At 39.6% G+C, this 26,982-nt stretch overlaps 3 protein-coding genes across 3 annotated transcripts in view; all 3 read right to left on the bottom strand.

Annotated features, from left to right (window-relative positions):
- Positions 1-26,982, bottom strand: part of LOC141290255 (interferon-induced very large GTPase 1-like) — a 453,394-nt gene that overhangs the window by 286,953 nt on the left and 139,459 nt on the right. The window lies entirely within an intron of this gene.
- Positions 7,650-8,345, bottom strand: LOC141342080 (torsin-1A-interacting protein 1-like; the record flags this gene model as incomplete). Its single annotated transcript, XM_073846468.1, has 1 exon — positions 7,650-8,345. A coding segment is annotated over one exon (696 nt), but the record flags the coding sequence as incomplete, so codon positions are not given.
- On the bottom strand, positions 8,650-20,688 carry LOC141342088 (E3 ubiquitin-protein ligase TRIM47-like). The gene is made up of 6 exons (XM_073846476.1): positions 20,098-20,688; positions 12,351-12,437; positions 12,010-12,243; positions 11,774-11,924; positions 11,603-11,662; positions 8,650-8,708 (listed from the first exon to the last, which is right to left on the bottom strand). Exons 1-6 carry the CDS (start codon positions 20,686-20,688, stop codon positions 8,650-8,652), a joined length of 1,182 nt encoding a protein of 393 aa, XP_073702577.1.

Here is a 26,982-nt window from a genome sequence, read left to right on the forward strand (position 1 = left end):
ATAGAGGCGTGGAATTGCACACTTTCTGCTTTCCGTAGTCACCTGATCTTTTAGATTATGGGCACTTTTATGTACTTTGGTCATATTTTTAAAAATACAGATAATTTTGGACAAGATAACAATAAAACCTTTCTTTGTCAAGATAACAATACAACCACCCTAAAAACTTTTTACTACCTTACTATTATGATTTTTTCATACTTTTCAACCTCCTTATAGGTGTCAAAATTTACTGTTTTCTCCTTGTCGCACTCCCAATCCCAGACTTTTAAACTTCAACAAATACGGGGAAAGGTTAAACCAATACAAACAGAAACAACAGGGGGAGACAAAGGGAAAAACCAAAACACGAAGTCCATGGGGGGAGAAACACTAGGAAACTCTAACAAAACAGTCCATAAACCTGACAATAATACTGTTTTATTATTTTTATGAGGAGAAAAATATCCACGCAGTAACACAGGCTCATAAATAGGTATATTAAAAATATGCAGCAAAAACGTGTGTTGTTAATGAATGCTTACTGTATATATATTAACATATAAGAATTGTGTTTCCCACAACAGTAACAGAGAATTTGACAATTTTAGTATTGAGAAGCACCCCACAAGTGTGTTTCCTGCACTCATTATAAAAAAAAGTTCTTTGGGGTTCTATATAGAACATATATCTCTTTGAATGGTTTAGAAACTTTGCATTTGAATGCAGCCAGGTCTGGGGACTTTATTTTAATGGGGCTCAGTGCATTCAGCTAAAGTCCATCAGCTGCTGGACGTGTTCAGTGCGAGCAAGCAGTACAGTTTCTGTGGCAGACAGCAATTATGTGATCATCATTGTGTTCCTTTGAGTTCCATTTGTGTTTCTTAATAATTCAATTTATGTTGCATCTAATGGAGGTCTATTGATATAATGTAGACCTTTAGCCTACACCTGCTTCCTGCCATGTAAATGGTGTGTGGAACGTTCTGTGTTCTTTCTGGAGAACTGATGACACTACATTTTAATGCACTGTCATAACAATATTTTACAAGTTCATTTGTCAAGTTCATCCTACTTCAACAACTGAACAACAATTGAGAAGTTAAAGGGATATTTCACCCAAAAAATGAAAATTAGCCCATAATTTACTGGCATCCTAGCTGTATATGACTTCCTTCTTTCAGACGAATCCAATCTGAGTTATATACAAAAATGATTTATATCAGTTACAAAATATTACTTCTTACCTATAAGGCCCTTAATGGTTTAGCTCCTGCATAACTAGTCTCATACCACGCTACAATCCCTCACGCTCCCTAAGGTCGCAAAACTCTGGACTTTTAGTAGTACCTAGAATAGCAAAGTCCACTAAAGGAGGGAGAGATTTTTTGCATTTGGCTCCCAAACTCTGGAATAGCCTCCCTGATAATGTTCAGGGTTCAGACACACTCTCTATGTTTAAATTTAGATAAATCTCTTTAGCCAAGCATTCAAACAGTGGCGGTTCTACACGGAGGCCAAGGGAGGCCCGTGCCTCTGTAGACATGTCCTTGGCCACCCCTGTGGCCCCCCCGTGCTGACCAAATAAAAAAATTATTAATTTATTATGATTTTACACACGAGCGCCAAAAGCGGAACTAATGCAAAGCATCGTTCTACTTACATGGGTAAATTAGAGCGGCTCACACAAACACTGCAGCAACAATTAGAACTACTCTTGGATAGAGGAGCTACGATTTATTTCTCCTGTTGCAAGAGTCGAAGGTAAGCAAAACAATTTCATCTCGTGAGTGACTTGTTGTTCTTGCACATAACCGTGTTACTTTTGTTTTTCACACTGATAATGAAATCAAGTTTGTAAATGGCTGGTCTCGAGATGTTTAAAAACTTGGTAACACTTTTACATTTGTTAATCTTTGTTAACGTTAGTTAATAAAAATATACAGCTGTTCATTGTTAGTTCACAGTGCATGAACTAATGTTACCAAGAATTTAATAAAGTATTAGTAAATGTTGAAATTAACATTAACAAAGATTAATACATGCTGTATACGTGCAGTTCATTGTTAGTTCATGTTAACTAATGTAGTTAACTAATGTTGACTAACGAACCTTATTGTAATGTGTTACCAAAAACTTCATAGAAAATCTGAAAATCATATCTAAGCAAAAAACGAAAGGCAATGCATGCCCCTAAATTTCTTCTTCTTCTAATAGTTATCATGAAACGAGGAAGGGACATAGCGTCCTTTTTTGCCCCAGTAAACAAAAATGTTGTACCCTTTGTTGTACCCTGGAGTTTTGTTCACATTGAATTGACACACTGTATTTGTACCCTGTACTGTATTTATCATTTTTTATGGCCTTACCTCTTTTGCAGCTGCACTCACTCTTGTACAAAATAAATGTTTTAGGGATGCTCATTTCAGCTAATTTTCCTGACTGACAACCGCTGCTCATTATCCGAACATTAACCTTAACTGATACAATTAGAATAATAAACTTGTTTAAAATAAAAATAGAATGCACGATTATCTGTGATGATACATAAAAAATACAAGCAAATGTTTTATTTTAACGTGCAAACAGCAGCATACAGAGCAACAACAAAAACTGCATTCATATATACTCAAATTATCGCGCATCAGCTGCGCTTCTGAGAACAGAGAAAATCAGAATGAAAAAAAAAAGAATAATATAAACAGGCCTAATTTTATAAGGTTTATTTTATAAACTAAATATTTATAAATTAAATAACTACCTAATTAAGATGACAATACAACAAACTGAATCTTTCTATGCACTTTGAAGAACGGTACCGTTCTTATTCTTCTCGTTGGACATAAAAATATATAGCAGGCCAGCCTATCCCTCAGTGTACCTAGTTTTTACTTATGTTGACATGCTGTACGGATAGACTGGGACGCTGCCTGTTAACTCTTAGATCCGCGACAAAAACACATCACAAAAATCATTTCAATTTGCGGTTGGGGTCTTTTCATCCACTGGTCATATGTGGATAAACGTACTTCACAGCGTTCAATAGCCAATCACAGACATTTCTGTTGATGTCATTATCGCAGTGGCGTAAGGGTAGCGCGCACTTTTAAGACTATAATTAATTCAGAATTTGAATACATTTATTCACGGATTCACTCTCTGATAACCCAATATCGCCATTGCTATCGTGCTGCATATAGGCTACTACATCAGTTACACAAACTAAGAGAACCCTTGTCAAAAAATCCTATTGGAATTTCAGTTTATCCTATAGGATCTTAGTGGATTCTTAGAATCCTATTGGACTTTACTATTTATTTTAATGGAATTTCACTTTGTCCTGTAGAATTTTATTGGATTCTTAGAATCCTATTGGACATTCTGATTAATTCTAATGGAATTTCACTTTGTCCTGTAGAATTTTATTGGATTCTTAGAATCCTATTGGACATTCTGATTAATTCTAATGGAATTTCACTTTGTCCTGTAGAATTTTATTGGATTCTTAGAGTCCTATTGGACTTTACGATTTATTTTAATGGAATTTCACTTTGTCCTGTAGAATTTTATTGGATTCTTAGAATCCTATTGGACATTCTGATTTATTCTAATGGAATTTCACTTTGTCCTGTAGGATTTTATTTGGTTCTCAGAATCCTATTGGATATTACAATTCATTTTAATGGGATTTCAGTTTGTCCTGTAGGATTTTATTGGATTCTTAGAATCCTTTAGGACACTCTGAGCTATTTTAATGGAATTTCACTTTGTCCTGTAGGATTTTATTTGATTCTTAAAATCCTATTGGGCATTACTTTTTGTTTTAATGGAATTTCACTTTGTCCTGTAGGAATTTATTTGATTTTTAGAATCCCATTGGACATCACAATTTATTGTAATTGAGTTTCACTTTGTCCTGTAGGATTTTACTTGATTTTTAGAATCTTATTGGACAGTATTTTATTTAATGGGATTTCACTTTGTCCTGTAGAATCTTTTATTGATTCATATAATCTTATTGGTTATTGTCATTTTTAAATGAAATATCACTTTGTCCTGTATGATCTTATTATTATTTTTTTTTTTTTGTTGATTAATTACTTTTAAATTTTACTTTTTTAGAGTAACACTGCATGTTTGTGTGCACCTGTAACCCACAATAAATTGCAGCCTATATGAATACACACAAATAAAAACACATAATATGTATTTATTGAAATTCATAATATTAAAGAATTCACAGAAACACGAACATATATATATATGGTGCGGCCCCTTTAAGGAATCCGAACGTAGCGCGCCTGCAACTGTAGCGCGCATCATTTTAAAATAACGGTCAAAGAGGAAAAGCAGCAAGTGATTAGCGGTGTTTAACTTGTTCAAATTTGATTTCAAAGACGCCAAAAATGATGAAATAGTAACATTTATCTGGTCTGCATCCTAAACCAACAAATTTGGGTGGTCTTGGTGAGTTGTTGAACTCGTGTTTGATTGTATCTGCTGATTAGCACAGGAGTCTGCAGTTAACGTTACGTGTCAAAAGCTATGAATCTGTATAACTGGTATTATAAACGATAGTCATAACGTTATATGTTTATGGTACTAATTTTCATTGTATAAAACATTGGAGTAGTGACTATTCTGCCACCATTTGTAGCTGTTTTAATTAATATTGTGCTTTACGGCTCTGTGTAGCGTCACTATACTTTAAGTGCAAATAGCGCACGTTGTTGGCAGAAGCTGCTGGTGTGTGATTAGGCTAGTGAACACTAAAAGACAGCAGTCTTAATTTCTCCCTTTTCAAATGTTTTAATAAAAATGAAGGAAATAATGTTGTGATGTCCATTTGCTTTGTCTTGAGAACAACAATGTTGTTATTTTTCTTGTGAAGAAAAAAATAGATCAGTGGTTACTAACGTTACAGAAAAAAGACATTTAGATTTAGGATTTAATTATTTTAGATTTAATCCTAACTATTATTAACTAATCATCCAGCCCAGGTGAATTTGCTAAATTAAACGACTACTAATTTAGACTGTGCTTTGTTTCTTTTTTTTGGTTATGTTATTTATTTATTTATTGTCACAGTAAAGTGTTATTTTTCATTCCAACTTCTGGTGTCCTCTAATTTTTATATCTAACTTACCTCCCTCACTCAAGTCTAGACCTGGTCCAGTGAAGTATTTGCATTGAAGGACAGTGCTACATACTGTGTGTGTGTGTGTGTGTGTGTGTGTGTGTGTGTGTGTGTGTGTGTGTGTGTGTGTGTGTCTGTGTGTACCTGGTATTCATCACGGATAGGAATACCAGTAGATTTTGACCTTGTGGGGACATTTCTTAGGTCCCCATGAGGAAACAGGCTTATAAATCATGCACAATGAGTTTTTTTGATGAAGTAAAAGTATGCACAATCTCCTGTGAGGGCTAGGTTTAGGTGTAGGGTAGGTGTAGGGCCATAGAAAGTACGGTTTGTACAGTATAAAAACCATTACGCCTATGGAATGTCCCCATAAAACATGTAAACCCAACGTGTGTGTGTGTGTGTGTGTGTGTGAGAGAGAGAGAGAAAGAGTGTGTGTGTGTGTGTGTGTGTGTGTGTGTGTGTGTGTGTGTGTGTTTGCACTAAGGCTGTGTGCTGCACAAATAAGCTCACAATGTTGTTTACAATGTTAGTGAACAAGGTGATGTAAACAGCAAACTGCAAGCACTATTTGATAGTAAAACAAAAACAGTGAAAAGTTCACTTCTAGATTACAAAAAGAACAGGCATCCAATTTGATCCCATAAAAATCCCATAGAAACCATCCTACTGAATATTTATGTCTTGACAAAAAATCCTAAAGGATTCAAATAAGAATTTTGTACAGGATTCTTATTGGAATTTCTATCATATTTTGGAACCATTCCTATAGGATTTCGATAGGAATATTCTTATAAAAAATAAATATTCTGTAGGATCATTCTTAAAGGATTTTTTATGGGATCAAATTGGATGCTTGTTCATGTCTTTATGGGAACTTTTTTTTAATCTAAATGTGCTCTTTTCCACTTCTTGTTTTGCTAACAGATAGTACTTGCAGTTTGTGGTTTACATTGCCTTGATGTAGATGTTGTTCATTGTCTGTTGCTTATCAAAAAATCCTAAAGGATTCTGATAAACTTGTACAGGATTGTTATTGGACTTTCTATCATATTTTGGAACCATTTCTATAGGATTTGATATGAATAGTCTTAAAACAGGATCCCCTTAAAATCCTGTAGAAACTATCCTACAGGATATGTATGTCTTGTCCTATAAGAAAATCCTATAAGACAATTCCTAATGGAATCCGAACGGTTCCAAAATATGATAGAAATTCTGATTTGAATCCTGTAGAAGATTCCTAGTGGAATCCTTTAGGATTTGTAGAGGATTCCTATTTGAATGTATATTAAGGTGAGTTAAAGTAAACTGCAAGACACTAAACTAATATAAACAATAAAAAAGTGTACCTTTTAGGATTCTTCAAAATTTTTGAAAGATGCTTTAAAAGAAAACCCATTAAAATCCCATAGAAATTATCCTACAGGATATTTATGGCTTGTATAAGAAAATCCTATTAGACAATTCCTAATGGAATCCTTTAGGAACGGTTCCAAAATATGATAGAAATTCTAACTGGAATCCTATAGAGAATTCCTATTGAAATCCTATAGGATTTTTTGACAAGGGAAGGTAAAGCAGGTGCGTACTCATCAAAATATGTCTTAACAGCCGCACTGCACGTGTCGACACGCGCCCGTGAGTAAACGTTATTTTTTCTTTCACCATGCAGCAAACGTATAAAAAAAAAAAAATTAAACCGTTTCACTTAATAATCGGTTAAAATTCTTACTGTCGGTTAACGGTTAAACGGTCAATATGAGCATCCCTAAAATGTCTGTATGATTTTAAAGTAAAATAAAGTTTATAATCTTTAAATATCATTTGTTGTCATTTTTTAATGTGCCCCTCTGGTTAAACACTGGCCCCTTCTTGGCCCCCCTAGTAAAATTTGTCTAGAACCGCCACTGCATTCAAATAATGCATCTTAACAAAAGAATTAGGTTTTTAAAATACAAAATATGTATTTGTATTTAAAAAAAAATCCACACAGTTTTTTTGTGTTTGTATTTAAATATATTTTTACACTGTATTTTGTATTTTTATTTTAAATACATTTACATTTATTTATGCCCATCTCTGACAAAGGGTTTGTTAACATGCTCTGAATTTACTCATATATTAACATTCTGTGATCCATCAAAACATGTCAAAGGAAGCAGAGCAAATGCATATATTAAGATATTTATTTTCTTCAATAAAGCTTTACAGTACGAAAAAAAACGCAATCATTCACCAAACAACACATGTTAATTCCTAGTCAATCGAATTTACAGAATAAAAAGAACTTTATTGTCAGACATAATTTAGATACAAACAAATCTACATTAAAAGAAAGAATAGCTTTTACATATAGTGAAATACTCTTCCTTCTATCAATTTCATAATCTGATATGCAATTTAGTGTGAAAAGAAGAAAACTGTAAAGCCTATACAGCAGCACACACCCCTGTGCATTTTTTTGAGAAACAATTCATGAGTTTTAACATGTCAATTAGTGCAAAAAAAAAAGTGTCTGATAACAATTTCAAAATGATACATCACAGTCCCTACAGCCGTGATTTTCAATCTCATTTTCTGCAAACACTGGCAAGATGAGATGTGAAATTCTGCTCCACAGTCCACTTAGTTTGTCTACATCCATTCCATTGAATGTAGCAGTCTTGTCAAATGAGACAAACTTATGTTTTAAATGGTAAAATACCATGTCCTCAACTGTTGATAGACTGGCACTGAATGGTATTTCTTCATTAAGCATTACAGTAAAGATCAGGAGGATGTTTTTATACGCCGCATTCTCATGGTCACAATAACGATAGAAGATGAGAGTGGATCCAGGAGGGAGCTCCTCAAAACGGTGGATAACTGCAGCAGACTTTTCACCTTCGAAGGCTTTTTTTAATTCACTATCAATGTCCAGCTTGACCTGATTGCTGTCTTTTGACGCTTTGCTTGTTCCATTAATGTTCAGAACTGATGAGTGAAGGGCAGTGGAATAGGCTTGAGACAAGCATTGAGCCAGACAACCAAGTGTCCTTTCAGCCTTGCGACCGGACGTTAGAATCAGGCTGACAGGTTCATTTGGATGCTCAGTCATTAGGTGGCTTCTGAGATGACGAAGGCTTCTCTTCCAGAGCTCTGGGCGCTGATTAGGAAAACTAGTCATACGTTTTTTTTTTGTTTTTTTTTCCATTTCCTGACTGAACACACCCTTCACTTCAATTTTTTTTAAGGAAATTTAGGTTTTTTTAGGTCAGGAAAGTCAGAAAAGTCCCAGTATATTTGAAGACAAACCATAGAGGCAAGAAAAACAATAAATGAATAAATCCATAACAGTTCTGTAAGAAAATAAATTAGAGTGACATTATTGACTGAGACATTCTTCATAATGGTATACACAAGTAAATTTGTTTATTAGACTATAGCAGGAGTGCCCAACCCTGTTCCTGGAGATCAACCATCCTACAAAGTTCAGCTCCAACTCCATCTTTATAATTACTGACAGCTGTGTTGGAGCAAGGCTGCAACTAAAGTCTCCAGGTAGGTAGATCTCCAGGAGCAGTGATGGGCACCACTGGACTGTAGACTACAATCAAAATGGAGAGAGCATCAACTCACTATCATTCCTTCCCACTCTGATCTGTGGTTGATTTTCTACTGAAAGTCCAGGAGAGGCAGTACGGTGGAGTGACTCTAAATAAACAAAACAGGCAACTTTTTTTAATGAAACACCACTTCTCAAATTGCAACAAAATAACATCTGCTCTATGAGATCACCAAATGTAATTTTATAACATTGGTACATTGTATTAGCCTGGCGAGCCAGACTTACATCAAGATGTTTAGTCTGGAAACTCTCCATAGACGCGGCTTACTCCGAGGGGCGGGATAAACGGTTGTCTCTCAAAATCCCTATGCACACAATAGGATAGCGCTTCAACCAATCAGAGCAACGAAGAAGGTGACGTAGTCAGTGTTTTCCGTATCCAGTCGGCAAAACTCCAAACACATCTTCCTTTTTTAAAAATGACTTAAGTGCCGTTCTTTGCTCGTTTCTTATAGAAAAACTTAACTCCAAGTCCTCCAGAGTCGCGGCCAAAGCCGATTCGAAAGACCGCTGTTCGACAGCTGCAGCCGCCATTCTTTGTTTTTCAAGTGGCAGCCGTCGCAACTCTGTCGTCATATGTTAAGCCCGCCCCGCCTACTCTATACGCGTTGTGATTGGCCTGACCCAATTTGGGTTTTTGCAGCTAGAAGGTCTATTGAGAGTGTCTAGACCCACCTGGCTGCAAAATAATTTTTGCTGCCGCTAGGGTGCGTCTAGATTTCTAGGCTAACATTGTATGTGAATTGATGCAAAATGTGTGGGGGGGGGGAAACAGAGAAGAAGGGCTGTGGCAGTCTACTTCGCCAAAAGCACACATTTTTGAATTTGCCGCTGCCCCTCTTTTAGTCTCGCTTTTAATGGATGTGAATACGAAAATGTGGAAGTTCGTTTGGTAGTTTTAATAAAAACCCTGGAGACATCACAAGTCCGTCAAAAGACACAATTGTTGTGTTAACCAAATATTTTCCTTCATTGGAAAAAGTGGACGATGAAGGACAAACAGACAAAATTAATTTAAGTCAACCATGCGGCAACAAGGAGGTCAGGAGGGAGTTTAGTGGGAGAGAACTTAAGGATAAGACACAGAGCAATATAACGAGATTGAGAGAATAAGAAAAGGTGGAGATGAGAGAAAAAAAACAGGTATTGACTAATAAGCTACGATTCTCAATTTTGTGGCCTTAAAATATCTTAAAATTCACATATAGGTCAAGGACACCAACATTTTCTTGGTGGGTAGGTGAGGTGGATGCAAGCCCAGCAAACATGTCCTTGTGGGGCCCATGCTGGCCTTTTGCGAGTATAGTGGGATAGGGCCAACCCACACCAAACCTAAACAGGAGCAATGTGGGCTTTGGGCTCACCCACACTAGCGAACTGCCCACATTAATCCCATGATGGCTCAGTGTGGGCCAGCCCAGAACAACACTTGGGCCCATGCAGGTTCTGTGTAGTGCAACTAGGAGAACACTAACAGCATTCACTCGCCATTCTTTAGAATTCAAATCTGGCTCAAGAGATTCACTTTCCTGCAGAGTTTCCTTTCCTCACATCTCAGCTCCACCCCTTAGGATATGAGGGAAGCATGCAAGGAAAGAAATGAGGATGGAGAAATCAGAGGATGAACATTGGAATATTCCTGACCACTCAAGCGTCACTTTAAAGAGTGATCAGCTGCACTAAAGGATATGCCCATATGTTGTTAATGTTTGTTATTTAAGGAATTCATAATAAATATTAATAAAGCAAGATACCCTGATGAAATATATGACATTATTTAAACCGCAAAGGTGAAATATAAATGTAAATTATTACAACAGATATGAAGGGGAGGAGAAATCACATGTGCATCACATTTAGTCGATAAAAGACTTCCACATAGGATACACTTGTGTGTCCTCGCTCATAAGGAAGCCTCCTCACTCCTCGATCCTCGCCTTCTTGCGATGCAATTACAGAATTAAGATGTCCTACGAGATGGCTGAGCTCCATCAGTTTCCGGGTCATAGGATGTAGGATGGAGGAGACGAGGAGGGATATTGAGAAGCACCCAATGTCTTCAGGATCATTCGAAAATTACAAGTCTGTGAGTTTGATCAACGTTGGAGCTAAACTCTACAATGGAAAGTGGAAGCGGATCTCACCAGCCATATTTGAGGAGTAACAGACATGTGCCAGTTAATAAGAATTTTCTGGGTAAGTTGTCTACCAAAGCCAAGTGGGTAGAGAGAGTTAGAAATAGCAAGCAGCAGTAGCCAGCATGGGTTACCTACTGAACACTTTGTGCTGTGCCTTGTTGGCCTTATTTCAAGCCCAGTCTCAAGTTAGAAGTTGTTGTTTTTTCTTACTCTCTATTTAAAAGTGTACATTGCTGATTTTTTTTTTTTTTTGCTGAGATGGTACATGTATGCATGCGATATGTTTGGATTGATGTTAAGAGTTTAAGACCATGTATTTGTGTGCATTTTAGAAAGACTCTTTATTGGTGAGGTCACCTCCAGTTTTTAATATAGATTTAAAGATAATTGACATTACTTCTGTGGTGACTGCATCCATTTCAGATGTATAACAACCGTTTTCCCCAAAGATTTAAGTAATAGTAGAAGTATTGTTGTAGATCGATAGTGGCAACATTTTTGGCAATGAAAAACCTTGGTTACTGTAAAACCTTGCATACAGCCCTATCTGCATTCCATTCTGAAGAGAACACCCATACGCCCTAATTTCTTTGAAGGGTTTACCCTCCAGAGGGAAAGCTATATGAAAACAATTCATGGAAATAAAAAGTCATCAGTTGTATCATTCAGAATCATTAATTAGATCATTCTTAAAAGAAAGTTGAACTGTTTGTGTATGTTTTCATAGTAACTCACGTGGTAGGAACTCCTTCCTGGTCCCACATTCATGAGGCACAATGACCTGGATGGTTTTCACTATGAACACCAAAGCACTTCTGTAGTTTAATTCTCACACACAGATAAACTATTTATACAGTATATTTACTGATGGTGCTGCATCTTTTCTGAGAATAATTCAGTATTTACCTCTTTCTGATATCTCTTCTTTCTCCTCACTGCAGAACTGCTCTAGTTTGTCTCTGAGTTGAAAGATAGATTTCATTGCATCATCAAAAGACAGATGAGAGCTGATAGTGAATCCGTCTGTAGATCCAGAGAAAGAGACAGACGTCCAACTCTACAGACACAAAGTCAAAAACATAAAGTCTCTGTAATTACAGAAGCCTGTTGAAGTGCTCAGTGTTTGAGAAGATCTCTGTTACCTGAAGGAAATGAACATGACCCTGTGTTTCTGAAAGCTGCTTCAGCTCAGTGTCTTTCCTCTGCAAATCATCAATCTCCTTCTTCAGTCGCTCCAGTTGTACTTCAGCTGGACTCACTGCAGCTCTTTCCTGATCTCTGATCAGCTGCTTCACCTCAGAGCAATGTTTCTCAATAGAGCGGATGAGTTCAGTGAAGATCCTCTCACTGTCCTCCACTGCTGTCTGTGCAGAGTGCTTTGAAAACATACTTTACAATCACACAGTGGCTTACTGGGACTATAAGAGCTCCAGCACTGGAGAAAAGTCCAAATTGAGACTCAAAACTTATTTTCCAAACTCACCTTATGAGACTCCACAGCCTCTCTCAGATTCTTCTGTCTCTGCTGGATTATTGCCTGTATTTTTGTCAGTGTTTCCTCAAAATGTCCCTGCAGAAAAAAAATCATTAATCCTGTCTTCAATATGCTGATTTGCTGCCCAGAAAAATTTCTTATTAACAGTGTTGAAAACATCTATGCTGCCTAATATTTTTGTGGAAACCTTGATTCATTCTTTGATGTATGGAAAATATACTAAAACCCTCTTAGAGTGAATGGCCTATGTACAGATCTGGCCATTTAAAATGCGCGCGGGAAGTAAAGTGGTCTCGCGTGACGCCAGTGTATTGCGAGGGATCCTAGAAAATGCTCTTTCACAGGAAAGACATGATCAGTAGGGGGCAGTCATGTAACACACTGAACTGGAGCGGCAGCAAACATCGCTGCAAACTAAAAGACTCGTTTGTACGGTAACCTGGAGGGGACACCTTCGGTTCTCTTATGTTTGTCGTGGCCACGACATATGAACTCGCGGGAACGTCATATTACTTTTCTACATCATATCACCATATTACACGAGATATTAATTCTTGGGAACGTCATATTATGTCGTGGCCACAAGATCATTTTGTCGAGGTAATGACATCCTAATGTTTAATGCATAAACAAACCTGCGTGACCATAACCCAGGATTATCAGAGATGGGTTTATTAATATATATTTTTTTTTGAGTTAAGAAATGATTATATTAATTGTTATAGAAATTAATGCAATATTAAGTTATTTATTATATTAACAATAGGCGATTCTGTATATGCAAATGCTGTCTGTGCGCGATGTAGACAGCATTCAAAAGTTTATCCTGAAAAAATATTACATAAAGTACTTCAAATTAAATAACCCTGCAAGAAACATTTTATGCATCCTAAAGTCTTATCCATTAATTTATCCTCTTTTTTTCTGTAATAAATGTATTATTCGTTTATATTCATTATTTCCCCCTTAATTTCGATCTTTTAACATTCTGAATCTAAATGATAAATGCTGACATGCCATTAAAGCTTTGATTATGCTATATGGCTGGGATTTTTACTGGAATGCAGTGTATAGGTTGAATTTAACATATATATATTGTGAATATGTGACTTGTGACTAAGAAAGAACTGTGTTGTTTATTTTTTTGTTATTTATAATATATTTTGTTATTTATGTAGGTTGTTAAAAAATGCAGTGGTTGCCTCTAATTTAAATGGCAGTACCTATAATAGAGAAAATAAACATCTTGATCATGTACTTGTCACCAATAGCGCCTCTGTGGCCCTTTCCGACCGAACACAGCGGGAACCTTCTCCCGAATATTAGTTCCGCCCGGACTCTTTTCCCTCACGGACCCAGTACTTTTCCATCACAGCTGTGGCCCATTCTCTCATCAGTTATCGCCTTTATAAGGCGCGGACTTTCTCTTGTTCTTCGCGAAGTCTTATCGTTCCTAATGGTCATAATTCTAAGCGTTTATCTCTGTGTTGGATTATCTGTGTATGACTCTGGACTGTGTACCCCGTTGACGATTCCTGCTTCCTGCCATTGCGACCATTGCCTGTCTATTGAACTGTTTCCCGGATTACCTACGTTGTTCCTGTTTTCTGGTGATTATTCAGGCCTGTTGACGATTCTAAATAAAGCCTTGCAGATGGATCCGAATGTCTCTGACTCCTTGTTACAGAAGACTTCGCCACCTCAGGATCCAGCGGCTTTAGATCAAGTGGTGACTGAAGTGACTCGGCAAGCCTCTCTGTTGACTGTGCATCACCAACAATTGGATCGGCTGACCACCATGACTGAGGAGCTGGTGCGGTCTATGCGGTCACTCACTCAAGCGGCGTCACAAAGCCCCACTGCATCGAATCCTTCCACTTCAGCCTCCACCGTGCCGCCTCCCGCAGTCTTCACCACGGGAGTGCACGCCCCACGCCTGGCACTTCCAGAGAAGTATGACGGCTCTCCAGGCAAGTGCAAGGGCTTTCTCATGCAGTGTGCCATCTATGTAAACTCCCTGCCGCCAGGCTCTGTGACGGAGGATGGCAAGGTTTCCTTCGTTTGTAACCTTCTCACCGGCAAGGCCTTGAGCTGGGCAACGGCCTTGTGGGAGGGTCAACAGATGGTTTTCCCCTCGTATCAGCACTTTCTCACCAAGTTTCGGGAGGTGTTCGATCACGCTGAGGATGGCAAGGAAGCTGAGGAGGAATTACTAAAACTTTGTCAGGGATTTTCCACCGCTGCGGATTATGCTCTCACCTTTCGCACGCTAGTAGCCCAGGCGGGCTGGGAAGGAAAACCACTGAAGGCCATGTTCCGCCGAGGGCTTCGCACGGACCTGCAGGCTGAGCTCGCTTGTCGGGATGAGAGCAAGACTTTGGAGGAGTACATGGAGATGGCGATCAAACTGGACCATCTGCTCCGCTCTCGCAGGAGTCGCCAACCACGATTCCCTCTCGCCTCACCCCAGTCTTCGGTTCATACCCAGGAAGAGCCCATGCAAGTGGGATTTTCCCGCCTCTCGGATGAGGAGCGCGAGAGAAGGAGGAGAAATCGTTTATGCCTCTACTGTGGTCAATCTGGTCACTTCCGAGCACAATGTTCTGCTCGTCCCCCAAGAACCACCGACCCTCGGGTAAGCCACACCTCATTGTCACCCTCTCTGTTGTTGGATGTGTGCTTGATCGTCCACGGCTGCCACATCAAGACTCAGGCCTTTATTGACTCAGGGGCGGCCGGTAACTTTATTGACCAAGACTTTGCTAATCGCCATCGCTTGTCTCTTGTTCCATGTGACCCTCCTATGGCGGTGGCAGCCCTGGATGGAAGACCACTAGGCGCTGGAAGGATCTACCACATCACTGAGGCCATCACACTGATCACCAGCTCCTTGCACACCGAAACCATCCAGCTCCACGTCACCCAATCACCTCACCATGCCATTATTCTTGGCCACCCCTGGCTCACTCTCCACGATCCACAAATTTCCTGGAGGGATCGAGACATCACCCAGTGGTCCCAATCTTGTCTCCAGCGGTGTCTCAAAACCCCACAGAGGAACCATCACGTGGTGCCAGTTCCCCAACCTGAAAGTCACCCCCCGCAGGGCCTCCCCGAGGTTTACTGGGAGTTCCAATCAGCATTCAGCAAGTCCCGGGCCACCCAGCTGCCACCTCATCGGGACACGGATTGTGCCATCGAGCTCCTACCTGGAGCCACACTCCCCAAGGGCCGTGTATACCCCCTGTCTCAACCCGAAACTCTAAGCATGCAGCAATACATCGACGAGGAACTCGCCAAGGGGTTCATCCGACCATCCACCTCACCCACCTCTGCGGGCTTCTTCTTTGTAAAGAAGAAGGATGGATCCTTACGCCCCTGCATCGATTACCGAGCCCTCAACGAAGTCACAACCAAGTACCGTTATCCCCTACCCTTGGTACCTTCAGCCCTGGAACAACTCCGCACTGCCCGCATCTTTACCAAGCTCGACCTGAGGTGCGCCTACAATCTCGTTCGCATCCGGGCAGGGGACGAGTGGAAGACGGCCTTCTCCACAACGACTGGCCACTACGAATATTTAGTCATGCCCTTCGGTCTGTCCAACAGTCCCTCTGTCTTTCAGGCCCTTATCAACGACGTGTTCCGAGACATGCTCAACAAGTGTGTCATAGTCTACATTGATGACATACTGATCTACTCCGACACCCTATCGGAACACATCCAACACGTACGGGCAGTGCTCCAGAGACTAGTCCAGAATCAGCTGTACGCCAAACTTCCCAAGTGTGCCTTCCACCTCTCCACCGTCTCCTTCCTCGGATACATCATCTCTGCTGAGGGAGTCACGATGGATGATAGCAAGGTTTCCGCCGTGCTACATTGGCCCCGTCCTCAAACCGTCAAAGACCTCCAACGTTTCCTGGGGTTTGCCAACTTCTATCGGAGATTCATCCGGGGTTTCAGTCAAGTGGCAGCTCCCCTAACTTCCCTCACTCGTAGTGGAGGTGGATCCCACAAGCTGGCATGGTCTCCGCTCTGCGAGAAAGCGTTCCAGGACCTGAAGACTCGGTTCACCTCGGCTCCCATCCTGAAACACCCAGACCCCCAACGTCAATTCACCGTGGAGATGGACGCCTCCAGCACAGGCATCGGAGCTATCCTGTCCCAACGCCAGGGAACCCCAGAGAAACTGTACCCGTGTGCTTACTACTCCCGCAAACTCAATCCCGCGGAACGTAACTATGATGTTGGGGACAGAGAATTGTTGGCCATGAAAGCGGCCCTGGAGGAGTGGAGACACTGGTTGGAGGGCTCGACCATACCTTTCCTCATCCTAACCGACCACAAGAACTTGGAGTACTTGAGAACCGCCAAACGTCTCAATGCTCGTCAGGCCAGATGGTCATTATTCTTCTCCAGGTTTCTCTTCACCATAACCTATCGGCCCAGGTCCAAGAATGGTAAGGCGGACGCCCTCTCCCGCCAATACGACTTATCTCAATCAGACACCTCTCCGGCCACCATCATTCCCATCTCTCAGATCGTCTCCCCCGTGCAATGGGACATCATGGCCGAGATCACTGAGGCCTTGGCCACGGATCCTACTCCTCCGGACTGCCCTCCGGGACTGACCTACGTCCCTGCTCCCCTACGACATCGAATACTGACACTCATCCACGAAAATCCCAGTGCCGGCCACCCCGGCGTCCAGGCAACCAGGGAACTCGTCCTCAATAAATTCTGGTGGCCTTCCATGTCTCAACAAATTCTAACCTTCGTCAAGGAGTGTGTCACTTGCAACCAAACCAAATCCCTACGACAGCGCCCTGCCGGTCTGCTCCAGCCTCTCCCCATCCCAGAGAGACCATGGTCCCATCTGGCCATCGACTTCATGACCGACTTGCCACCTTCTCACCATAACACCGTGATTCTCACCATCATTGACCGGTTCTCTAAGTCATGCCGCCTCATCCCGCTTCCTAAACTTCCCACAGCATGGGAGACTGCTCAAGCCTTGCTCAATCAGGTCTTCAGATTTTATGGTTTGCCCGAAGACATAGTCTCGGATCGAGGACCCCAATTCACGTCCCGTGTGTAGAGGTCCCTCTGGTCTCAGTTGAACGTAAACGTCAGCCTCACGTCAGGATACCACCCGCAATCCAATGGACAAGTGGAGAGGCTAAACCAGGAACTCTCCCGCTTCCTACGAGCCTACTGTCACCTTCACCAGGAGGACTGGAGCGAATACCTCATATGGGCAGAATACGCCCAGAATTCCCTCAGAAAACCCTCCACCCAACTTACACCATTCCAATGTGTGTTAGGCTTTCAACCCCCACTATTCCCGTGGTCCGGGGAACCTACTAACCTCCCCACAGTGGACACCTGGCTACGGAGGAGCGAGGCCACTTGGGATCTAGCACACACCAACCTACGTCAGGCTGTTCAACGAATCACCCGCCAAGCCAATCGCCTTCGGAGAGCCGCTCCCCCATACCAAGTCGGACAGTGGGTCTGGCTCTCCACCCGAGACCTGAGACTCCGGCTTCCCTGCAAAAAGCTTAGTCCAAGGTACGTGGGTCCGTTCAAAATCCTCAGACAAATCACTCCTGTGTCATTCCGTTTAGCTCTCCCATCTCATTACCGTATCTCACCCACTTTTCATGTTTCCTTGCTCAAGCCCGCTGTGGAACCGGGAGGAGAGGGGGACCAGGACGAGGCCGCTCCGGCAGAGACTCCTCCCCTAATGGACACAGACGAGAGCATTTATCAGATCAACCTGATCTTGGACTCTCGGCGCCGAGGCGGGGTGCTCCAGTATCTCGTGGACTGGGAGGGATACGGCCCCGAGGAGCGGTCTTGGGTCAACTCTAAGGACATGCTCGACCCCCAACTTACTGCTACATTCCACCGGGAACACCCGGAGAAACCCGCTCCTCGACCTCGTGGAAGACCTCGGCGCCGAGGAGGAGCTCACGTCGGGAGCCGCTCGCAGGGGAGGGGCTCTGTCACCAATAGCGCCTCTGTGGCCCTTTCCGACCGAACACAGCGGGAACCTTCTCCCGAATATTAGTTCCGCCCGGACTCTTTTCCCTCACGGACCCAGTACTTTTCCATCACAGCTGTGGCCCATTCTCTCATCAGTTATCGCCTTTATAAGGCGCGGACTTTCTCTTGTTCTTCGCGAAGTCTTATCGTTCCTAATGGTCATAATTCTAAGCGTTTATCTCTGTGTTGGATTATCTGTGTATGACTCTGGACTGTGTACCCCGTTGACGATTCCTGCTTCCTGCCATTGCGACCATTGCCTGTCTATTGAACTGTTTCCCGGATTACCTACGTTGTTCCTGTTTTCTGGTGATTATTCAGGCCTGTTGACGATTCTAAATAAAGCCTTGCAGATGGATCCGAATGTCTCTGACTCCTTGTTACAGTACTCATATTATCATTCATTCTTGTCCCTTTAAGGTGCCGTTTAAAGTGTAAAATAAATATATAAAAAAAGGCTTTCAGAATCAGCCCAATTGCTTGTAAAACATCAACAATCAAAATCGACCATGAAGAATCAATATCGGTGCATTACTAAAAAATAAATTGGGTGCTCCTTTTTTTTTTTTTTTTTTTCGAAGTTGGGAGCACCAGTGCTACCAAGTGATAAAGTTAATTGTGTGCCCTGTATGTAAGTTATTATATTTAATTTACAATGTTATTTTGACTTTGTAAAATTTCACTTGTTACACCAGTGAGCAATGCAACTTGCGAGAGAAGCTTCTCTGCATTAAAACCTATTAAAGGTTGTATCAGCGATTTCTAGCCTAAAACATAAAGTGTCAATTTCAGCTGACCTTTCTTCACGATCCGCTCGCTGCCTGCCCCATAAATTGTCTGTGAAATAACAGCGTCTCTCTGGTCAGCCTAGGGTCCGAGATATGCCAAAAAAACAATCGGCGCTATCAACACACCACAGATAACCAAACAGTGTTCCAACCAATCAGCGTCAGGGGTTTGGTGTTGTGGACATTCCTACTGGTGCTGGGATGTGAGGGAGGCGGAGCGAAAGTCCACAACACCAAACCCCTGACGCTGATTGGTTGGAACACTGTTTGTTTTTGTGTGGAAAGGTTGGTAGCGCCGATTGTTTTTTTGGCATATCTCGGACCCTAGGCTGACCAGAGAGACGCGTTTTTTTCACAGACAATTTATGGGGCAGGCGGCGAGCGGATCGTCATGAAAGGTCAGCTGAATTTGACACTTTATGTTTTAGGCTAGAAATCGCTGATACAACCTTTAAAACCCACCTTAGGGCAACAATGTCTGATGACAGGTTAAGTCACCTAGGGATTCTCAGTGTTGAGTCAAGGAGGGCACGCACCCTCAACATGGATGAATTCGTGAAACGTTTTGTCAGTTCTCATCAGAAACGCAGAATTATTCTCTTAAACAAACCTAGCATAAGTTCGTAACTTCTTTTCAAATCCAGGTCTGTTTGATGTCTGCTATGTCTAATTGCAGCATTTTTTGTTTGTTTGTTTTTTCTTTATGCTAATGTTTTTGTAAATTAACTCAGCATTGTTTTTGCAAATAAAACTTTAGAATTCCTTAATTTATTGTTTCAACTTTATGAGTACAGTGCGTGTGTGTGGACCCCCTGAAATAGCAGTGGCCACCCCATGTAAAATGTTGTAGCTCCGCCAATGAGTTTCCCTGACTGAGAGAAAAATCACATAAGTACCTGTTTCTCCTTCCGTTCTGCTGCAGTCGATACAGTGTCATGATTTTTGTGTTCATCCACCAAACACAGCATACAGATACACCGCTGGTCGGTACGGCAGTAAATCTCTAGTATTTTATCATGTTGAGGGCAGATCATCTCCTGCAGGCGTCCAGTGGCATCCATCAGATTGTGTTTTTTAGCTCTGAAGAGATTCTCATGCTGTTCGAGGTGATTTTGACAGTAAGAGCTTCGACACTCAAGACAGGATTTCACTGCTTTCTGTTCAATTTCAGTGCAGGAGTCGCACTGAACATCTCCAGATCTACTGTGATGAACTGCAGGAGCAACAGCTTGGAGTCTTGTCTTCTTCAGTTTCTCCACCATCTCAGCAATCACTACATTCTTATATAAAATAGGTCTTGGTGTAAATGTCTGTTTACATAATGGACAGCTGTAGTTTACCTTCCAATCTTCCGGATTCCAGTAGCCTGAGATGCAGCTCATACAGTAACTGTGTCCACAGGGAATCGTCACTGGATCCTTCAGCAGATCCAGACACACTGGACAAGTGAACTGGTCCTGATCCACTGAAATATTGGCTTCTGCCATTACACTAGAACACACAGAGACACATTAGTGCTTAATCACTGATAAACACATCTGGGTTATGACTGCAATAATGGTTTTCTGAGAAGGGAACAAGATGTCATTAATTGAGGAGAAATTGTATTAAAGAGTGTAAAAACAGAGACTCAGAGTCTCTCTACTTCATTATCTCTTATAATAAAGTCTATCTTCTGGTAAAACCTCAATGTTTCAAGAGTGATTTCTAAGAGAAGCAAAAGCCACCACAGTATATGCAGTTCATCTTGCAGTACTCTCAAAGTGTGCAATACTTTGCCTGTTTGACCAATCTCTGCATACATGTTGCCCCCCAACCTTTAGAGGGCAAAACAAGAGCTTCCAGCAATAAGGATGTCCCTGGGAAATGGTAACTCTCTAAATTCTATTCCACCCCCGGGGTATCCTCCCACAAACCTAATATATTAGCTCCTCCACATTCAAGTAACTCAAAGCTGAATGAGCTATGTGAGCATAGATGTCTCCATAAACCTGACCTGTGAAAGCTGCTAAATCATATAGAGAAGGACTTAACACTGAAGTGCCTTGAAAAAAGCAGCGTTATTCTATGTGGTGACGTACTTTTAACTTAAACAAAAACATATCGCCCAGCCCCGCCCACTTCTTTTGAATAGCCAATAGCGTTCCATTTATATCTGCTCAGGCCAGAGCTGTTGAGCTCGGTAAAGCCGCATTTGTAAGCTTATGACAGCCACAGACTAATAAATTACCCCACAAATTCAATATGAAACTCTTGCTAAAACAAAATAGTGATCATAATCATGCTGAGGCTGTGTAGTTTAATACATGCCGACTGCGCATATAAGCGCATATGATCTGCTCCGTGTTATTGCATCTCTGTGTAGGGGGCGGAACACTACGAACTCTAGAGAGCATTTGATTGGACAGAACGTTTGATGAGAAACTGAAGTGCACGGTGATATCATCAAAATCGTTGATTCATATTGGCGGAAGTGACGAGACAGTAAGTTTTGAATGCCCATATCTTGTAAACGCGAATTTTGCTGTTGTTTTGAAGCACACTAGACTATGGATAATCTTAAGGCTTATATATTCATACTAAAAGGCAAAAAACTTTAATTTTGATTTCAGGGGGACTTTAAGGCCTTTTCACACTGAGCGCGATGCGAAAACGCAAAGCGAATCGCCGACAAAAAGTGCTTTCACTAAGCTAATTCTGCTAATTCAGGCCTGCACGCTAGGTGATGTTGACCAACAATGCATTTTTCCTCAGATATGTATCTTGTATATGGATTTGCATTGTCCGCTGCTAAAAATATTAATTAATTAAATATTAAGAACATGTGAGAATAACGGTATGTTTTCAGATGCAATGATAAGGAGCGCATCTTCTTCTCTCTCGGAATACTCTCCTTCCTATTTTGTGCAATCTTTTGTGTTTTATTCCAGCGCGTCATCGTCTGCTATATTCGTTTCGCTTTTTCGCGCTCAGTGTGGAAAGGCCTTTAGTAAGCAGGTTGATAAACTAATCACTAATAAGGTGGTAAAGATACGTACAAACAGTGTTAATTAAGATATTAGCCTAATATTTCACTTAACTGACCGGAAATGATATGAACAAACATGAATATTGTTAAGATTCTTGCTCTGTTAATCCTGGTTCAGTTTGGCCAACCATAAACGACTTTTGTTCCTCAGACAGTTTTTTGCACTGTTCTACTTGATTTGTTATACCTTTTAGCAGTCTATAGTACAGTACACCAACAGTTTTTCCTGGTCTGACCAATTAGTGCAGCCCAAAACATGACAATAATTGACCGTATTCAGCACAGCAGCAATAATAAGCAATATATGCAAGTTTCGTTCAGTTCAGTGGCATTGTTTATATTCAGTGCTGCCATTGATGAAAACACTTTATGGACTTTAAATAAGTACGACCAAGCTCATGGTTTTCTTATTATCATCATGTTTGAAAATAAGCATTACTAATCTTACGTTTGAGTTAATCTGTTAATAAACCATTGTGATACAACGCCAACTCTGTTGTCTGTGGTCTGTATTTAGTTAAATGTGTTTCTGTTTTCTCTTTCTTTCTTTGTTTCATTCTTCTTTTCTGCAAATAAATCCAAGTACAATTTAAAATGGTATTAACTGTTTCACAATTGATAAAATTCAGCTCACTAAAATTTAAATGAGGCCAAATTAAAGTTTTAGAAGCAAAAAGTCACTAGATAATGACTTAGAGAGGTTTGCCATTTTTTACAGAAATAATGAGACTTTTTACAATAATTATTTTGTTTTTTCACAGTGAAAAAGAATAAAAAGTGACCTCTGCCTGCAGGTTACTTCGGCTATGGTAATAAGTAAACTAATTTATATTCTGAATATCTTTTCACAAACAGCACATGCGTGTAAGTGCTCTAAATAACTAAAACATGCATTATGCGTAATACTGTCAAACGAAACATTTAGAGTTTAGAATACTTACATTCTATATTCTAAATTAACAAATCCGATTTTTTTTTCTTTTTACTTCCGCTTTGTTCGATTCAGAACAACTGAGTTGGAAACTAACACAATTCCAAAAAAATTTAAAAAGCCACTGAAAACCCATAAAAGCAGTGACAAAATTCGAATAAACCAACAATAAAGAGCAAAACAGTCACCTGTGACCACACATGTGATTCTAGTCAGATCTGACCTTACCTGTACAAATCCCCACAAACAGCGCGTTCTGCGACTTTGATTCCTGCAAGAGTTTCGTTGGTGTTTTTGTTTGTAGTTGAATGATGGACAAATGATCCGTAAATAGATCTGTAGGTAGTGCTGCGTTTCCAGCTGTGTATAGCTGATTAAAAGGTTGTGAAGCTAAACACTTCCTGCTTCCCGAAGACTAACCTGATCCAGTACTGCGGTCACACCATCTGCGCTTCGTAAAAGTGCGGTCACGCCATCTCCGCCTAAATTTACGTTGCGCGCCTATATAGTTATTTACGGTAACAAACACCTCCAACCTAACGCGGCGCATTTTATATTACTAAACTGCTTTTAAGAACTGCATACCGTAGTCAGGACCAATGCTATTAACAATCTCTCTATCTCTGTCTCCCCCCCAAAAAAAACTATTAATCTGACATGCGCAAAAAATCATAAAAATATAAATATCGAATTCTTTTCTTCAAACTCCAACAGATTATTGTTCTGCATCCTATCACTGTGGTGATTTACATGCTGTTTAACGGTTTCATTATTTTATAATTGAATACCAAAGTTTTTTTTATTTATACCATTTTTCTCAATATAGACATTTTTCAGAAATCATAAAAATATGAAATCAAACTGAATACTCCAGCAGATTATTGTTCTGCATGTCCTGTATGTTATATGCTGTATCATTTATTTTAATTACATACCAAAGTCGACATATGCTATTGACATTGGTATATAGACATTTAAAAAATTCATAAAAATATGAAATCAAATTGTTTTCTGAAAACTCCAACAGATTATAGTTCTTCATCTCCTCAAGTTTCATTGTGGTGATTTTCAAGTTGTTTTACTGTATCATTTTTTAATAATTCAGTCATTCTTGAGAAGTGGGACAAAACAGGGTGCAAAATTGAAAATAATAAAACTTTGTACTCAGACAAAGGAAACTACATTTATGTATCTTATATGTACTAAGCTACTGAGCTATGCTTTGATACAACCTCCCAACTTTTCTCTTTTTTAAAAAAAAATGTGTTTTTTAACTTGGAATGTGTAATATAATTTCAACTTTATCTTTAACAGCTTTCTAGATGTTTTTAACATTTCAAAACACATTCTCATGTTAGTAGACAGATTACACTTTCACATGTGACCAACAATTCCACAACAAATATAAAATATTATAATGAAATATCATCAAAATATTCATCTGACGGAGGTGACAGAACTGACGGAGTTGACACATCTGACGGTGTTGACCAAAACCTGAATTTGTAGTCATTTTAACTATCAAATACATTGAATCAATTAATTACTGTATTAAAACAACCACAACAAACAGTGAGTATGTTATAGTTTATAAAGCTTCTATTCAAGAGTCACATTTAAGTATTTTGATATATTATTGGAACACAAAATCTTACGGTGGTGACATCTGACGGTGTTGACAAATTTGCCATTTCTTTCACAAAACAAATGGAGTTCATGTAGTAGACATTTTGTTTTTTTTCTGTTGATGCTAGAGGCTAATGGAACCTGCTTCAGGAGAATAAAATGGTTTAAAGATTTCAAATAATTTTCTCAGAAATTGGATGTTTGGTGTTGACATATCATAGTTGCGACACACGAAATATTAACATTAGAATTAAAATATTCTAAAACTATAAAACTTAGCAGAGCCTGTGTGACATTGATGTACTCTGCAGAAGAGGACTGTGGCAAGGGGGTCCTTTTAGAGTGATAGCCCCTGATATTCCCTGATTTTATTACATTTTAAGTAATGTCTGACGGTGTTGACAAAAAGTGAGGACACACCTTCGAAACCTTATTAAACACACATGTCTGACTGAAAAACAACCTTGCTTTAATATGAGATATTATTAAGTGTTGCCTTTGATAAAACAAGGTCTTTTTCATCATTAATTTTTTTTAATCCATTTTATAGCATATGAATGAATAAACCCTTCTCTGTGGACACACAGTTTTAGATGTAGTGAGAAGACAATAAGTGTCATAGATTTCGCATAATAATGAGCAAATGAAATTGAAGGGGATAATTGTGTTAAATACATTCTATTATTAATCCCCATAGCATTTACAATTGAAAATATGTTTTATTTTTAAAACTAATAGCAGTTATAATTGGTGGACATGTTTTGTCCCATGTCTCAAGAATGACTGAATTGCATACCAAAGTCGACATATGCTATTGACATTGCTATATAGGGATTTAAAAAATTCATAAAAATGTGAAATCAAATTGTTTTCTGAAAACTCCAACAGATTATTGTTCTCCATCTCCATCCATCAAGTTGTTTTACTGTATCATTTTTTAATAATTTCATACCAAAGTCGACATATGCTATTGACATTGCTATATAGACAATTTAAAAATTCATAAAAAAATGAAATCAATTTTCAATGATTTCATTTTTTTATGAATTTTTAAAATGCCTATATAGCAATGTCAATTGCATATGTCGACTTTGGTATGCAATTATTAAAAAATGATACAGCATATAACATACAGGACATGCAGAACAATAATCTGCTGGAGTATTCAGTTTGATTTCATATTTTTATGATTTTAAAAAAAAATGTCTATATTGAGAAAAATGGTATAAATAAAAAAAACTTTGGTATTCAATTATAAAATAATGAAACCGTTAAACAGCATGTAAATCACCACAGTGATAGGATGCAGAACAATAATCTGTTGGAGTTTGAAGAAAAGAATTCGATTTTTATATTTTTATGATTTTTTTGCGCATGTAAGATTAATAGTTTTTTTGGGGGGGGAGACAGAGATAGAGATAGAGAGATTGTTAATAGCATTGGTCCTGACTACGGTATGCAGTTCTTAAAAGCAGTTTAGTAACATTAAATGCGCCGCGTTAGGTCGGAGGTGTTTGTTACCGTAAATAACTATATAGGCGCGCAACATAAAGTTAGGCGGAGATGGCGTGACCGCACTTTTACGAAGCGCAGATGGTGTGACCGCAGTGATCCGTGGCGTGCACAGACCTGATCTACACAAAAATTAGTCACACCGTTCATATATTAAAGCAAAACTGAAAGCTTGTAATTGCATGTAACTTCACATCTGATGATTTTCCATAATGTAGTTATCTGTTATATTTTCTTGGCAGTACAAAACCGAGCAGAATTTTGAGTTTCTATGAATGCATATAAGCAGTAATCGAGTAAATAGCACGAAAAAGGAATGGAAATATATCAAGACAAAGAGTCTGATGCATGTAAATTATAACACAAGGGATGTTACTTGAACCACATATAGGCTACACATTTGATTCTACGTGTAATAAAAGTGTCAGCAAAACTGTAAGTACGTAAAATAAACTTCAACATTTATTGGTTGTTGTTAAGAGGATTCAAAAAAAATGTTAACATCAAGTAGCATGCATCTACAATAATACAATTAATCATATCAAAAGAAAACATAAATGTGTACATGTTAAAGGTTTATTTTTTTCCAAGCACATAGACAAAATAGTGAACTAAAAACAATATGAAAAATCTGAAATGTGCTAATGGAAGAAGCAGAGGCTGTGGTTTTCAAAAACTGACAAA

This window comes from Garra rufa, chromosome 1 (genome assembly GCF_049309525.1).
Source record: "Garra rufa chromosome 1, GarRuf1.0, whole genome shotgun sequence".
NCBI classification, from domain to species: Eukaryota; Metazoa; Chordata; class Actinopteri; order Cypriniformes; family Cyprinidae; genus Garra; species Garra rufa.